The sequence below is a fragment of the Microtus oregoni genome, unplaced genomic scaffold, assembly GCF_018167655.1.
Source record: "Microtus oregoni isolate MIOR12 unplaced genomic scaffold, Mior012 000099F_ref0000060, whole genome shotgun sequence".
In the NCBI taxonomy this organism is placed as follows: Eukaryota; Metazoa; Chordata; class Mammalia; order Rodentia; family Cricetidae; genus Microtus; species Microtus oregoni.
Window position 1 is genome coordinate 615,283 of NW_024544712.1, and position 14,638 is coordinate 629,920.

The 14,638-nt window shown below is 39.4% G+C and overlaps 1 protein-coding gene across 1 annotated transcript in view; it reads left to right on the forward strand.

The window, feature by feature from the left end:
- Window positions 1-14,638, forward strand: part of LOC121443097 (histone lysine demethylase PHF8-like) — a 107,417-nt gene that overhangs the window by 73,444 nt on the left and 19,335 nt on the right. The window contains exon 19 of the mRNA XM_041644783.1: window positions 13,811-13,906. Within this exon, the coding sequence (XP_041500717.1) occupies window positions 13,811-13,906 (96 nt within the window). The remainder of the gene's footprint in view (window positions 1-13,810; window positions 13,907-14,638) is intronic.

A 14,638-nucleotide genomic window follows, 5' to 3' on the forward strand; every position in this document is an offset into this window, starting at 1 on the left:
TATATTAGGGGCATAGATGTTCAGGATTGAGACTTCATCCTGATGAACTGTTCCTGTTATGAGTATAAAATGCCCCTCTCCATCTCTTCTGATTGATTTAAGTTTAAAGTCAACTTTGTTAGAGATTAGTATGGCCACACCTGCCTGTTTCTTAGGTCCATTTGCTTGATAGGCCTTTTCCCAGCCCTTTACTCTGAGTAGGTGCCTGTCTTTGTGGTTGAGGTGTGTTTCTTGTAAACAGCAGAATGTTGGATCCTGTTTTCTTATCCAATCTCTTAGCCTGTGCCTTTTTATAGGTGAGTTGAGTCCATTGACATTAAGTGATATTAATGACCAGTGGTTGTTAAATCATTTTTTTTTAGTCGTAGAGTTTGTGTGTTTCCCTTCTTTGTTTTGTGTTGGTGAAGGGTCTCTAGATGTCTGAGTTATTGTGGTCATTGTTGGACTCCTTGGTTAGTGATTTTCCTTCAATTACTTTCTGTAAGGCTGGATTTGTGGCTGCGTATTGTTTAAATTTGTTTTTATCCTGGAAAATTTTATTTTCTCCATTTATAGTGAATGAAAGCTTGGCTGGGTATAGTAATCTGGGCTTGCACCCATGGTCTCTCAGTTTCTGCAGTACATCTATCCAGGACCTTCTGGCTTTCATGGTTTCCATGGAGAAGTCAGGTGTAAGTCTGATAGGTTTACCTTTATAAGTAATTTGGCCTTTTTCCTTTGCAGCTCTTAATATTCTTTCCTTATTCTGTATGCTTTGTGTTTTGATAATTATATGGTGAGGGGATGTTTTCTTTTGATCCAGCCTATTCGGTGTTCTGTATGCTTCTTGCACCTTCATAGGAAAATCTTTCCTTAGGTTGGGAAAGTTTTCTTCTATAATTTTATTAAATAGATTTTCTGGACCATTGAGCTGCCCTTCTTCTCCTTCTTCTACTCCTATTATTCTTAGGTTTGGTCTTTTTATTGTGTCCCATATTTCCTGAATGTTTTGTGATGAGAGTTTGTTGGACTTGCTGTTTTCTTTGATCAGTGTGTTTATTTTCTCTATGGTATCTTCAGAATCCGAGAGTCTTTCTTCTATCTCTTGTATTCTGCTGGTTATGCTTGTTTCTGTAGTCTCTATTCGTTTACCTAGATTTTCCATGTCCAGACGGCCCTCTGTTTGTGTTTTCTTCTTTGCCTCCATTTCAGTTTTCAGGTCTTGAACTGTTTCCATTATCTGTTTTGATTGTTTTTCCTTGGTTTTCTAGGGTATCATTCACTGATTTATTCAATTCTTCAAACTTTCTGTTATATTTCTCATCCATTTCTATAAGGGCGTTTTTTACATGCTGTTTAAGGGTGTCAATCACTTTCATGAAGTCAATCTTTTCTCCTTCCTCTTGATTAAGGGGTTCTTGTCCTCCCGTTGTGAGGTCGCTTGTTTCTGGTAGCTTCATGTTGCTTTTCAGCTTGTTGGGCGAATTCTTGCCTTGACGTCGGCCCATCTCTTCTTCCAAATGCTCCCTATGGATCTTCTTTTACCGGATTAGGTCTCCTTGCCTACCAAATGCTGTCTCTCCCCAATGTTGGCTCTCCCAATGCTGGGTCTCCTGGCGCCGAAAGATCAGGCCTCCGTGCTGGTTGGGCAGCTCGCAGACAAAGCGCCTACCCCGCTTGGTGCAGGCAGGCCACAGAAACAAATGAACTGCTGCCCGCCCGGGAGCCCCGGATACTCGGACCCAGCGCCCAGATAGGCTGGGCTGGGCGATGCCACGCGCCTAAAGAGGGCAGTGGGGGCGAAGTGGGGAGGGCTCTGGATGGAAGCTGGGTGGGCCAGGAAGAAAGAGGCAGCACCCAGGGAGTAGAGGCCCTGCAGAGAGCCCAAGCAGGACAGGGCGCCAAGAAACCCCCGAGCTCCCCGTCCCAGGCTGGCGCCGTGGGCCAGAAACTCACCCCAATGCTGGGTCTCCTGGCGCCGAAAGATCAGGCCTCCGTGCTGGTTGGGCAGCTCGCAGACAAAGCGCCTACCCCGCTTGGTGCAGGCAGGCCACAGAAACAAAGGAACTGCTGCCCCCCGGGAGCCCCGGGTACTCGGACTCAGCGCCCAGATAGGCTGGGCTGGGCGATGCCACGCTCCAAAAGAGGGCAGTGGGGGCGAAGTGGGGAGGGCTCTGGACGGAAGCTGGGTGGGCCAGGAAGAAAGAGGCAGCACCCGGGGAGTAGAGGCCCTGCAGAGAGCCCAAGCAGGACAGGGGGCCAAGAAACCCCCGAGCTCCCCGTCCTAGGCTGGCGCCATGGGCCAGAAACTCACCCCAATGCTGGGTCTCCTGGCGCCGAAAGATCAGGCCTCCGTGCTGGTTGGGCAGCTCGCAGACAAAGCACCTACCCCGCTTGGTGCAGGCAGGCCACAGAAACAAAGGAACTGCTGCCCGCCCGGGAGCCCCGGGTACTCGGACCCAGCGCCCAGATAGGCTGCGCTGGGCGATGCCACGCGCCAAAAGAGGGCAGTGGGGGCGAAGTGGGGAGGGCTCTGGACGGAAGCTGGGTGGGCCAGGAAGAAAGCGGCAGCAGAGAGCCCAAGCAGGACAGGGGGCCAAGAAACCCCCGAGCTCCCCGTCCCAGGCTGGCGCCGTGGGCCAGAAACTCACCCCAATCTCTGTTAAACTTTTATCTAGCAGACCGGTCCATTGTTGAAGTCTCCCACTATTAGTGTGTGGAGTTTGATGTGAGGTTTAAGCTTTAATAATGCTTCTTTTACATATGTAGTTCCTCTTGTATTTGGGGCATAGATGTTCAGAATTGATATCTCCTCCTCTTGATGGATTTTTTCCTGTGATGAATGTGAAATGTCTTTCTTCATCTCTTTTGATTGATTTTAGTTTGAAGTCTACTTTGTTAGATATTAGGATAGTTACACCAGCTTGCTTCTTAGGTCCATTTTATTGGAAATTCTTTTTCCCAGCCCTTTTCTCTGAGGTAATTAATGTCTGTCTTTGAGGTTGAGGTGTGTTTTTTGAACACAGTAGAAGAATGGATCCTGTTTTCCTATCCATTCTGTTAGCTTGTGCCTTTTTATAGGTAAATTAAGTCCATTGATACTAAGAGATATTAATAACCAGTTGTTATTTTTTGGTTAGTGGTGCTTGTATGTTTCCCTTCTTTTGGGTTTGCTGGTGTGAGGTTATCTGTTGCCTGTGTTCTCATGGATGTAGCTAACTTCCTTGGGTTGGAGTTTTCCTTCTAATACTTTCTGTAAGGCTGGATTTGTGGATAGATATTGTTTAAATCTGGTTTTGTCATGGAATATCTTGTTTTTTTCCGGGTATGGTGATAAAAGCTTTGCTTGGTATAGTAGTCTGGGCTTGCATCCGTGATCTCTTAGTCTACAACACATCTGTCCAGGACCTTCTGGCTTTCAGAGTTTCTATTGAGATGTCAGTTGTAATTCTGATGGGTCTGTCTTTATGTTACTTGGCCTTTTTCTTTTGCAGCTTTAATATTCTTTCTTTATTCTGTATGTTGAGTGTTTTGATTATTATATGGCAGGAGACTTTTTTTGGGGGGGTGTCCAATCTATTTGGTGTTCTGTAAGCTTCATGTACTTACATATAGGCATATCCTTCTTTAAATTGGGAAAAACTTCTATGATTTTGTTGAATATATTTTTTGTGCCTTTGAACTGGAATTCTTCTCCTTCTTCTATCCCTTTTATTCTTAGGTTTGGTCTTTTCATGGTGTCCCAGATTTTTAAACTCAAGTCAAGCTACTTTCTTCACCACACTGCACTTTTCATATCTTTATGCACTTCCTGGGTAGGAGTAACCAAGACCCATCCTAACCTAAATGCTAATCTGTCTTGAGATTTCTTACACAAACACACACACACTCACAGTCTGTTACCTTTTAATTCAACCTCATTAAATTTCTCCAGACACTGCCAGAATACAGCTAGGTCACTTGCAATAATATAAATGGCCTCTAGGCCAAGTTCTGATAGAGATTTTGTTCCCTTCTGAAACCTCAAGAACTGGGCCTCCATGATCCACATTTCTTTTGGTATTCTGGTTTTCTGAATACTATTAGATTATCTTCATTTTGTTTTGCTTACAGTATTTAAGGGCTTTTCTAGCCTGTATCTCCAAATTTTACATTTGTCCTACAAATCTGTTCTGAAGGCCTATGAACCACATTGCTGGAGAGATAGCTTTGTGGTTAAGAGCACTGGCTGCTCTTCCAGAGAATGGAGGTTCAATTCCCAACACCCATGTGGTGGCTCACAATCAGCTGTAACTCCAATTCCAGGAAGGTTGACATCCTGTTCTAGTCTCTAGGCATCTTGAACACATGTGATACAGTCATACATGAAGGCAAAACACACATTCTGAAAAACATAAAAAAATTAAGTCTTATTAACCCATGGGCAGGCTTATCATTGTAAACAGCCCCACTCCTTAGTACCAATTTTCTGTATTTTTTGAAAACATGACCTTATTCTTCTGGAGAAACAACTGAAGGAAAAAGGGGTTTATTATGGCTTAATGATTTGAAAAAGGGTACAGTGCATCATAGTAAAGAAGGAAGGCAGCAGGCACTTGAAGCAGCTTGTCGCAGAACATCCTTAGTCAGGAAGCAGATAATAGATAAGGAATCAGGCCCAAGCAATAGAAATTCAAGGTCCTCCTCCAGTGACCCACTTCTTCCATCAAGGCTCTATTTCCTAACGGTGCCACAAACTTTCAAACCAGTGCCATCAGATAGGGACCAAGTAGTCAAACACATGAACCTATGGGGTTATTTCTCATTCAGATCGCAACAGTATATGAAAATTTCTCTGAATCATTTTAAGAAATTCCATCACCATGATTAATCTCACATGGTCTACTGTAGCTTTTTTATTTTGATTCTCTGCAACCATACTGTTGGCCATGTCTCTGTCTACAACTGATTTGAACCTGTCTCCATGACCACTATGATTACTGCTACTACTCCACAATCTCCTCCCTCTTCTCCCCCCATCCCAATTACTGTACCTAGAACTTCCAGTACAGTGTTCATTGGTAGTGGCATTCTTGTTATTCTTTCTTCCCTTCCCTCCCTCCTCCCCTCTTCTTTCCCTCCACCCTTTCTCCTCACTCTCGCTTCTCCCCACCCCATGTCCATGTGTGTGTGGTTCAGGTATTATTTAGGCAGACCTACTATTACATTTCATTTCGAGGAAATTCAATCTCAGGGCAGATTTCCTGGTCCCGATTTTTACAGTCTTTTACCCCTTTTTTGTGGTGTTCCCTGAGATTTAGCTGCAGGAGTTGTGTTGTAGATATATCCATTGGATTTGGGCACACCACAAGCAATTGACCAGTTGTGGTTTTCTATAATGAGCTGCATCTGTTGGGATAAGAATCTTCTTAGATGAGGAGTGAAAACTACACTTACTTGTGGGTATAAAAATAAGTATTTAGAGTGTAGGTAGGAAGTATTCCAGTTTTAGGAAAGTGGTAGTAGTAGGTTTTCCTGTAGGATATATGATCTCTGTTGTCATGGGTAGTTGGCTAGGTTTCCATTATCAGGCATAATTTCCCTCCTCTTGAATGTGCCTTAAGTTCATTTAGACAGTTGTTGCTTATCATCAAGGCATTATTGCACACTTGGGAGATATCTTGCCATGTTGGTCTTTAGTTTATGAATCACATCTGGGGACTATTTGTTGTTTTCCTTCCTTGGAAGTTTGCATACAAACTTCTGGAACCATGATAGTCCTCAGGGAGGAGGCTTTCAGGTCACATCCAGCTTGGATTCTGAATCTGAGGTGCATGATATTTTCTGCAATAGGACTTAGCCTTCAGCCTCTGGGAGGCAACCAAGGACAATAGCAATGTGGTGCACTGTTTTGAGAGTTTTGTGTGCTGCTACTGGAATTTTTGTTAGTCTGTCATTCTTCTGGGGAATATTTTCACCGCAAAAAAAAAAAAACAATGTAACTGCATTTAAGCTATATATCTATGTGTGCATATACATTTAAATGTATTACCTATAATTTTAGGCAAATAAAAAAATGTTTTTCAACTAGGGTTATTTTCCTCCCTTCTTTCTGTGTTGACACTCTCCTCTTACTTAAGACTCTCCCGTGTTTTCCCATTTCTCCCTTAATATTACCTGTATCTTGCCAATCATTTCTCTAGCACTTCTCTGCTCACCCCATGGTTTATTTTTTACTTTAATGGTTTCTGTGGTTATTCCGGGTCATATACTCACAATTAAAAATTTGGAGCTAAGAGCTGCAGATGAGAGAGAACACTTGACATTTGTATTTCTGGGTCTGGATTACTACAAGTTGTATCGTTTATCTGCCATTATCATTATTTTGTGGGGGTTTTTTTGCAGCTAACCTGTATTTCAAGGTGTGTATATACCACATTTTCATTATCCTTTTATCTGTTGAAAGACAATTTAGGTTGTTTCTATGTCTTGGCTATTGTGATTACAATAACAACAAATGTGGCTGAACAAGTATCTGTAGAGAAATATGTTGAGTTCTTTGGGCATATGCAAAGACTGGTTTTTGATAGATCGTGTGGTATATTTATTTCTTAGGTTTTTAAGAGTTCCCCACACTAGGGCTGTGGTGGCTCACACCTTTAATCCCAACACTTGGAAGACAGAGGCAGGCGGATCTCTATTTAGAGTTACCCACACTAATATCTAGAGTGACTCCTTGAGTTTACAGTCACACCAATAAATAGTGACTGAGAGTTTGCCTTTCCCTATGTTTCCTCCAGTACTTGTTTTGAGCTGTTTTCTTCATCTTAGGCATTCTGACTAGGTTAAGCTGAAATCTCAAAGTAATTTTGACCTCATTTCCCTAGTTGCTAAGGATGGTGAACATTTTTATTTATCTATCTATCTATCTATCTATCTAAGATTTCTGTCTCTTCCCTGCCACCGCCTCCCATTTCCCTCCCCCTCCCCCAATGAAGTCCCCCTCCCTCGTCAGCCCAAAGGGCATACTTCTTAGCTACTTTTATTTCTCCCTTTGAGAACTCTGTTCAAATCTATATAACCCATGTTTTTGAGTGGGTCATTTTGTTTACTCTTATTTTCTGAATGTCTTATAAAATTATGGTTATTAATCCTTTGTCAGATGTGTCACTGGCAGTTTCTCTTCTGCTCTGGGGGCTTCAATTGTTTCTTTAGCTGTACAGAAGCTTTTTAGTTTTATGAGGTTCCACTTGTCAATTGTTGGTTTTCCTATACAAATGGTCCTAATTAGAAAGTCTTTTCCTATGCCTTTATCTTGTAGGATCTTGCCTATATTTTTTTCTAGCACTTTTCTGCGCTTCAAGTTTCACATTTTGGTCTTTTGAGTTAGCTTTTATGCCAAGTGATAAATACAGGTTTATTTTAATTCTTCTACCTGTAGACATCAAATTTCCCCATCATTTGTTGTAGATGCTCTTTTTTCCAGTTTATGTTTTGCCATCTTTGTTAAATATTAAACAGCCATTGTTACATGTGTTCATGTTTATGCCTTCTCTTTTGTTCCACTGATCTACCTGTCTGATTGGATTATTTTTTTTTGTTTATTTTTGCCAGTGCCAATCTGGAAGGGTAACTCCTCTAGCTTTGTTCTTTTTACTGATGTTTGTTTGGCTCTCTGGGGTCTTTTGTGGTTCCACATGAATTTTATTTTGTGAAAAATGAGAGGAGTTTTGATGATGATTGTATTGAATCTGTTAACAATTTTTGGTAGACTGGTCATTAATTCTGTCAATCCATGAGCATTCAGTGTCTTTCCATTTTATATTATCATTCTCAATCTCTTTGGAGACTTAAAAATTTTTCATTGTAGAAGTCTTTTACCTCTAGGTTTTAGTTCTAGATTTTTTTAGGCTTTTGTGAATGGGAATGTGCCCATAATCTCTTTCTCTGTTTGTTGTTGGTGGATAGGTACTGATTTTTGTAGTTGACTTTGAATTCTTCCACTTTGATGAAATTATTGATCATTTCTAGAAGTTTTCCGGTCACATTTTTGGAATCTGTTCTATATTTTATCTGCAAATAGGGACAGAAACAACTTTCCCTATTTATATCTCTTTAATTTCCTACTTTTACATTATTGGTCTAGCTAGTGTTTCTAGCACTATATTGAATGGGATAGTGTACAGACCCGTCCCATTCCTAAATTTAATGGGATTGCTTCAAATTCTTCTCCGTGTTGGGTATGTGTCACATATAGCCTTGTTTTGAAATACATTTCTTCTAATTCTACTCTGTCTAGGGCTTTTATCAAGAAGACAGGCTAGATTTTTATCAAAGGTTTTTTATGCAAACTATTGAGGTGATCATGTGATTTTTGTCTTTTAAGTCCATTTACATAGCTTATTACATTTATTGACTTGTTTATTTTGAATCATCCCTGCATCTCTGATAAAGCCATCTTGGCCTAGGTTGATAATCTTTTTGATCAATTTCTATATTGGTTTTTAAGTATCTTATTGATGATGTTTGAATCTTTGTTCATCAGAAATATTGGCCTGCCATTTTCTTTTTTGTTCTCATCATTATGCCTACCTGGTATTGGTATCATATTAGAATAATACTGGCTTCATAGAAGGAGTTTAGAAGTACTCTATGTCTACTTTTTGAATAATAATGATTGACTGTAACTCTTTGCAAATCTGTTAGAAATCTGCTGTGACTATATCTGGACCTGGGCTTTTATAGTTAGAATGATTTTTATTACTGTTTTCAATTTTTTATGTTATAGTTCTGTTTAGGTTGTTGACCACTTAATTTAACTTCGGTGGTTTGTGAGAAATTTGTCCATTTCTTTTAAATTTTTGAAGTTAATGAACTGCAGGTTTTAATATTCCATTATAATATTCTTAATTTCCATATGTCTTTTATAAGTGGTTCCCTGTTCATTTCTAATTCTGTTAATTTGGGTTACTATTTCTTTCTTTGGTTTAGTTGGGCCAAGAGTGTCAGTTTTTGTTCCTCTTCTTACAGAAACAGATTTTTTGGTTCTTTATATTTTTCTTTGTTTCTAGTTTACTAGTTTCTGCTGTTTTTTTTTTGTTTTTTGTTTTTTTTTTGTTATACTGGGTTTGCCATATACTGGGCTTGAATTTGCTTTGTTTTTAATTTCCAAATTCTTGAGTTGTATCTTTAAGTCATATATTTGTGCTCTTTCTAATTTAAGTTTGTTTTTGACGCATGGTCTTTTTTTTTTCTTTTTTTTTTTTTTGGTTTTTCGAGACAGGGTTTCTCTGTAGCTTTGATGCCTGTCCCGGAACTAGCTCTTGTAGACCAGGCTGGCCTCGTACTCCCAGAGATCTCCCGGGTGCTGGGATTAAAGGCGTGGGCCACCACCGCCTTACTGTGTAGCTTTGACCGGTTTGGAGCGTGCCATGGAAATAAGGCTGGCCTAGAACTTAGAGAGATCTGCCTGTTTCTGACTCCCCATTGCTGACATGGATCTTTCTGATTTGCTTTTTTTTTTTTTTGAGATTTATTTATTTTATGCATATACACCTTTCTGCCAGAAGAGGGCAGAAGATCCCACTAGAGATAGTTGTGAGCCACCATTTGGTTGCTGGAAAATTGAACTCATGACCTCTGGAAAATCAGCCAGTGCTCTTAATCATTGAGAACTCCATGTTCTTTCTGATTTTTAAATGTAGGCACTTAGAGCCATAAATTTCCCTCCCGAGATTTTATTGTGCTGTTTCATTTTAATTAAGTACCAAGATTTTTTTCTTTTTTTTCTTGACTTCTTTAACCCATTTGCCATTCAGTAATGAGTTGTTTTATCTTCTTATCTCCATGAGTTTGTGTACTCACTAGAGATTTGTTTGCTTTGACTATATGTTTTATTATCTTACAGTAAGATAGGATATATGGAGTCTTTCTGAATTTGTAAAGATTTGTTTTTTGTCCCAGGATGTAGTCTATTTTACAGAAGTATTCTGATCATAATTTCCCTTCCTCCAGCTCCTCCCGGATACTCTCCACCCCTCTACCCACCCAACTTCATTCCCTTCTTTCTTTCTCCTTAGAAAACAAACAAGCAAGCAAGCAAAAGAAAAAAGAACATGCTAGGGGTTGGTGGCGCACGCCTTTAATCCCAGCACTAGGCGGGCAGAGACAGGCGGATCTTGTGAGTTCAAGGCCAGCCTCATCTACAGAGCCAGTTTCAGGACAGGTTCCAAAGCTACATAGAAACCCTGTCTCAAAAAAACCAAACCAAACCACACACACAACAATTCTCATATAAGCACATAATTGGAAACCATAATGTATAAGCAAAAGATTATTTTAGTCCGTATCATGGTATGTTTTTCATTCTCCTTCAACTATGACAGATAGTGTCCTGGATACAGCAGTCTAGGTTGGCAGTTGTGGTCTTTTAGAACTTTATGTGCATTGCTCCGGGCTCTTCTGGCTTTCAATTTTTCCATTGAGGAATTGTGACCTGTGGTTTAGGTCCTTGATCCATTTTAAGGTTGAGTTTTACAGGCAGGGAATGGGACTGACTCTGGAAGTTCCATTAATTAGGACTTGGGGCCTGGCTTCACAAAGGGGGGGCAGAGGCAGAACTAAGGGTACCCTGAATCTAGCCACAGATGGCCACAGGTCTGAAGGGAGTGGAGATGAAATGAAAGCAGGGGCTAAGCACTGGAGAGGGAACAGATGGAATAGGAAAAGGAGTAGTCTGCTGGTAGTCTGCCTGGGTCCCAGTCAAGTGTGTCTTTGGTGTCTCTAGAACAAAGTCACAAAGGAATGGAGGTGGACTAGGAAGAGTGGTTGAGGGGGTGGGTAGTGAGAGTCAAATCATTTTTTCAATTCCATCTTCATTTCAGCTTTATATTGCACCAATATATTTCTATCTTATTTCTCAATTGGGATTTGAAACCCTGAATTGTCTTCATCATTTTCTTCAGTTTTCTGTTTGGTTTTGTTGAGCATCATTCTAGCATGTTTTGTTATCCTTTTAAATTTCAATGAGGTGTTTTGTGTCTTCTTTTAAACATCTTGAATTCCTTAAAGATGTTATTCTTTGAACTCTGTGCTCTGGGGTTCACCTAGATTATTCTCATTAGAGAACATTTCTATAAAACTGGTGGGTTTAATGGGACACATACTGATTTGGTCTTTCATAGAGTTTTTCAATGTGACCTGGGCATATGGACTTCTTTGCTTGTGTATCTAATGTGAAATTTTTAGCTTTCCTTAGATTTGATCAGTATAGGAGCTAGGTAAAACTGATGTATGTATGTATGAACTGCTGGATTGGACCTAGGCCAGGCAAAGCCAGTATTGGAGTTTTGAGTTAGGCCTGTGGTTGTGGAGATGAGAGTGGGGAGGCAGATGGGCGTACATGAGAGGGACTAACCAGGTTATATCAGAGTCACAGGCCTGGAACTAAGCCTGTGCAAAGGGATGGATGGGACTTGGAATATAGTCACCAGTCAGAGCTCTTTTGTAAACTGTGGCTGTGGGTATGGAGAGTGGCAGCGGCAGATAATAATTCTTTTTTTTTATGGAGGTGGGCTATTGATTTAGAATCTTTTTTATATGTAGGCATTTGCAGGTATAAATTGCTATCTGTGCACTGTTCTTGCTGCACTTTTTAAAGTTTTTATATATTCTATTTTTGTTTCAATTCATATCAAAGTTTTAAAAAGTTTCCCTTTTATTTTGGGGCATTATATATGTGTAGAGATCAGAGGACAACTTGTGGGAGTCAGTTTTCTCCTTCCACAATTCTGGGAGTTGATCTCATGTCTTCAGACTTGGTGGTAGACATTTTTACCCACTGAACCTTCTTACCCTTTATCAAAGTCTTTGAAATCACATGTGACTATTTCTTTGATTCTTTTTGAGTATGTATAACTTCTACCTAGTTTTGAATTTTCCATTTTCTTTCTGTTACTGATTTTTAGCTTTTTGTAGTTGGAGATGTTTTGTATTAGTTTAGTCTTTTAGAGCTTATTGATACTGAGAACAGCTAAGGGAGGATAGAGTCATGTGCAATATACAACGACATATGCATAAAATGTCATAACTCATTATTTTGTATGCCAACTAAAAGTATTAATAAACAAACAGGTACAAAAATCTTAGCGAGAGCTGGTTATGGTGGTTTATACCTGTAATCCCAATACTCAGGAGGCAGAGGCACTTGATATTTGAGGCCAGCCTTGGCAGCAGAGTGAGACCTTGTCCCAAAAATCAAAAGAATATTATTTGTCAATGGTTCTCATACCTGCCTTTATGCCAGTTGCACACTGAGTTAATAACTATTTTTAGTAATATGTTTTAAAATCAGGAAGTGGCTTCAACCTTATATTTTAATATGGATATTTATATATATTTTCTTTCAATGCAAAGGCATAATTTATAATTTATACCTGTTGACTAAAATGTGAAGCTCAGAATGGAATTCCTTATGTAAGTTACTTTAAATATTATCTGTTTCTTATTAAATTTCAAAAAATGCTGTCGTGGTGGGTGGGTCCATATGCCACAGCATGTGTAGAGGTCAGAAGACAACTTTATGTAGCCCATTCTTTCCACCTTTATGTGGGTTCTGGAAAACAAAATCTAAGTCACCAAGCTTGTACAGCAATCATTTTTACCTGCTGAGTCATCTTACTGGCCCACACATATCAACTCTTAAGTACAGCTTTTGAACACGACTTTGCAAGGCAAGTTTAGATATTGTTTATTATTTCGATTTTTATGTTTTAAGATTCTGAAACTGTTTTTAGGCCGCTACTGTGTCGTCCAGTATTTCAAAGTTTTCTGACCCTAAGACACCAAGTCTTTCTGCTATGCCACACTTATTTCTTTGGAGTAGAAAAACTTTCAGATCTAACAAAGTAATATTGATGGATTTTTCTGAAAGAGCTCTGTTACTAGTGCTCAATCTTTTTCTAAGAACAATTAAATACTCCCTTTTCGAAAGAAAATAGTCAGGAGGCAAAGTTTTTACCTCTTTATTGAAAGAGGAAGGTCTGAAAAATAGACTCAATTTTCTATAGATAAGCTCTGTGGAGAGAAGTAGGAGGAACATTCCTAGGAGGTTGTTATTTATAAAATTCTTTTCTAGGCTTGGGAATGCAATCAGAATTATCAATAGAATCTTTCTATACCATATTTCCATTAAATCTTGCCTGTGGATTATGAGGAGTTGCCTATGAATTTTTTGATACTCTATATACTTGTATTTGTTTCTGTAATATAGGATACTTGTATATGGGTACTGTATCAGTTAGATCATGTAGTTCCAATAATCTTGGTCCTGTTAAACTAAGTTTATTTTTCTCATTATTTCACAAACAGTAAATACCTGCTTTTCATTGTATGGGGGTGCTTTAATATAAAATCAAACACATATCCCTGGCCTCATTTGTAAATATAATAGTCAGTTTCTAAGTACAATGTAATATCTCCAGTACAAGCATAATACAGGTTGCTCTGGAGAGCTGGCAAGGAGGAATCTAAATCAGATTACAAGAATGAGGAAAAACATATTACAGAGTTAAATCTAGAGCTGAGTTTTTAAAAAGTGAGCCAAGTAACTCACCTTAGTGATGTGGGCCAAATAAATCAGAATAAGGTGAATGTAGGAGAAGGACTTTCATAACAAGGGAACAACCATAGAAAAGGCACAAACTGTGAGATATTTAGGGACCTTCTGCAGTTGAGTGTGGAATGTGTAGATGAGTAAAGTTGAAGAGGAGTAGGAAGGACTGAAGTATGTGTAATTCTGTCTTTGCCTTTTTGGATGAGATTTCATTTTTCCTGCCTTTACCTCTCTCTACAGTCTATCCATCCCTGGAGTCTGATGATGATGACCCTGCTCTGAAATCTCGACCCAAAAAAAAGAAGAATTCAGATGATGCTCCATGGAGTCCTAAAGGTGATCTAGTATCTGTATCTTAGACTCTGTAGGAGTGGCCAGGTGAAAAAATTAATTGAAATAAGAGATAAATGGTACAACAAGATCTTATTCAGTCACTCATTTGCTTAGTCAGCAAACATCTGTTCCATGTTTGGTGCCAGAGCTAAAATGATTGTGTAGCACAGTTTATGTAATCTAGCTAGGAAAATCATAGCTATTGCTTTATGATATCATATGGCTTGAGATAAAGGAAACAAGGAAAATTTCAATAAGCCATGTTCAGCATCTAAGAACATTCTGGTAACCATCATCTCATTCCCCCATAATAATTTTGTTTCCAAAGAGGAAAATTATGTTGACTCTTGGGCTCTGCAAGAATCTCAAGATTGTCAACTACTGAGAAGTCATCTCTGAGGAAGGGAAGGAAGAGAGGGAAAGTAGGTCAGTGAGATCAACATGGAATTTTGAGAGATAAAATAATTTTCTTCTTCTCACTGATCAGGCTATTTACACCTAAAAGCATTTGGGAGCTTTGTAAAATTTGAATGTTTCTGTCTGTAGTGAATGTGCATGTTCACTTGTGTGTGATTTATTCATAGGTGCATGCAGTTGTGTTTATGTGAACCTGAGAGAACAACCTCAGGCGTGGGCCCTTGTCTTTCACCTTTCTTAATGAAGGATCTTTTGTTGTTCAATACACCCTGCTTTCAGAGTTTCTCCTGTTTCTGCCTCCCATCTCATTGTAGACAT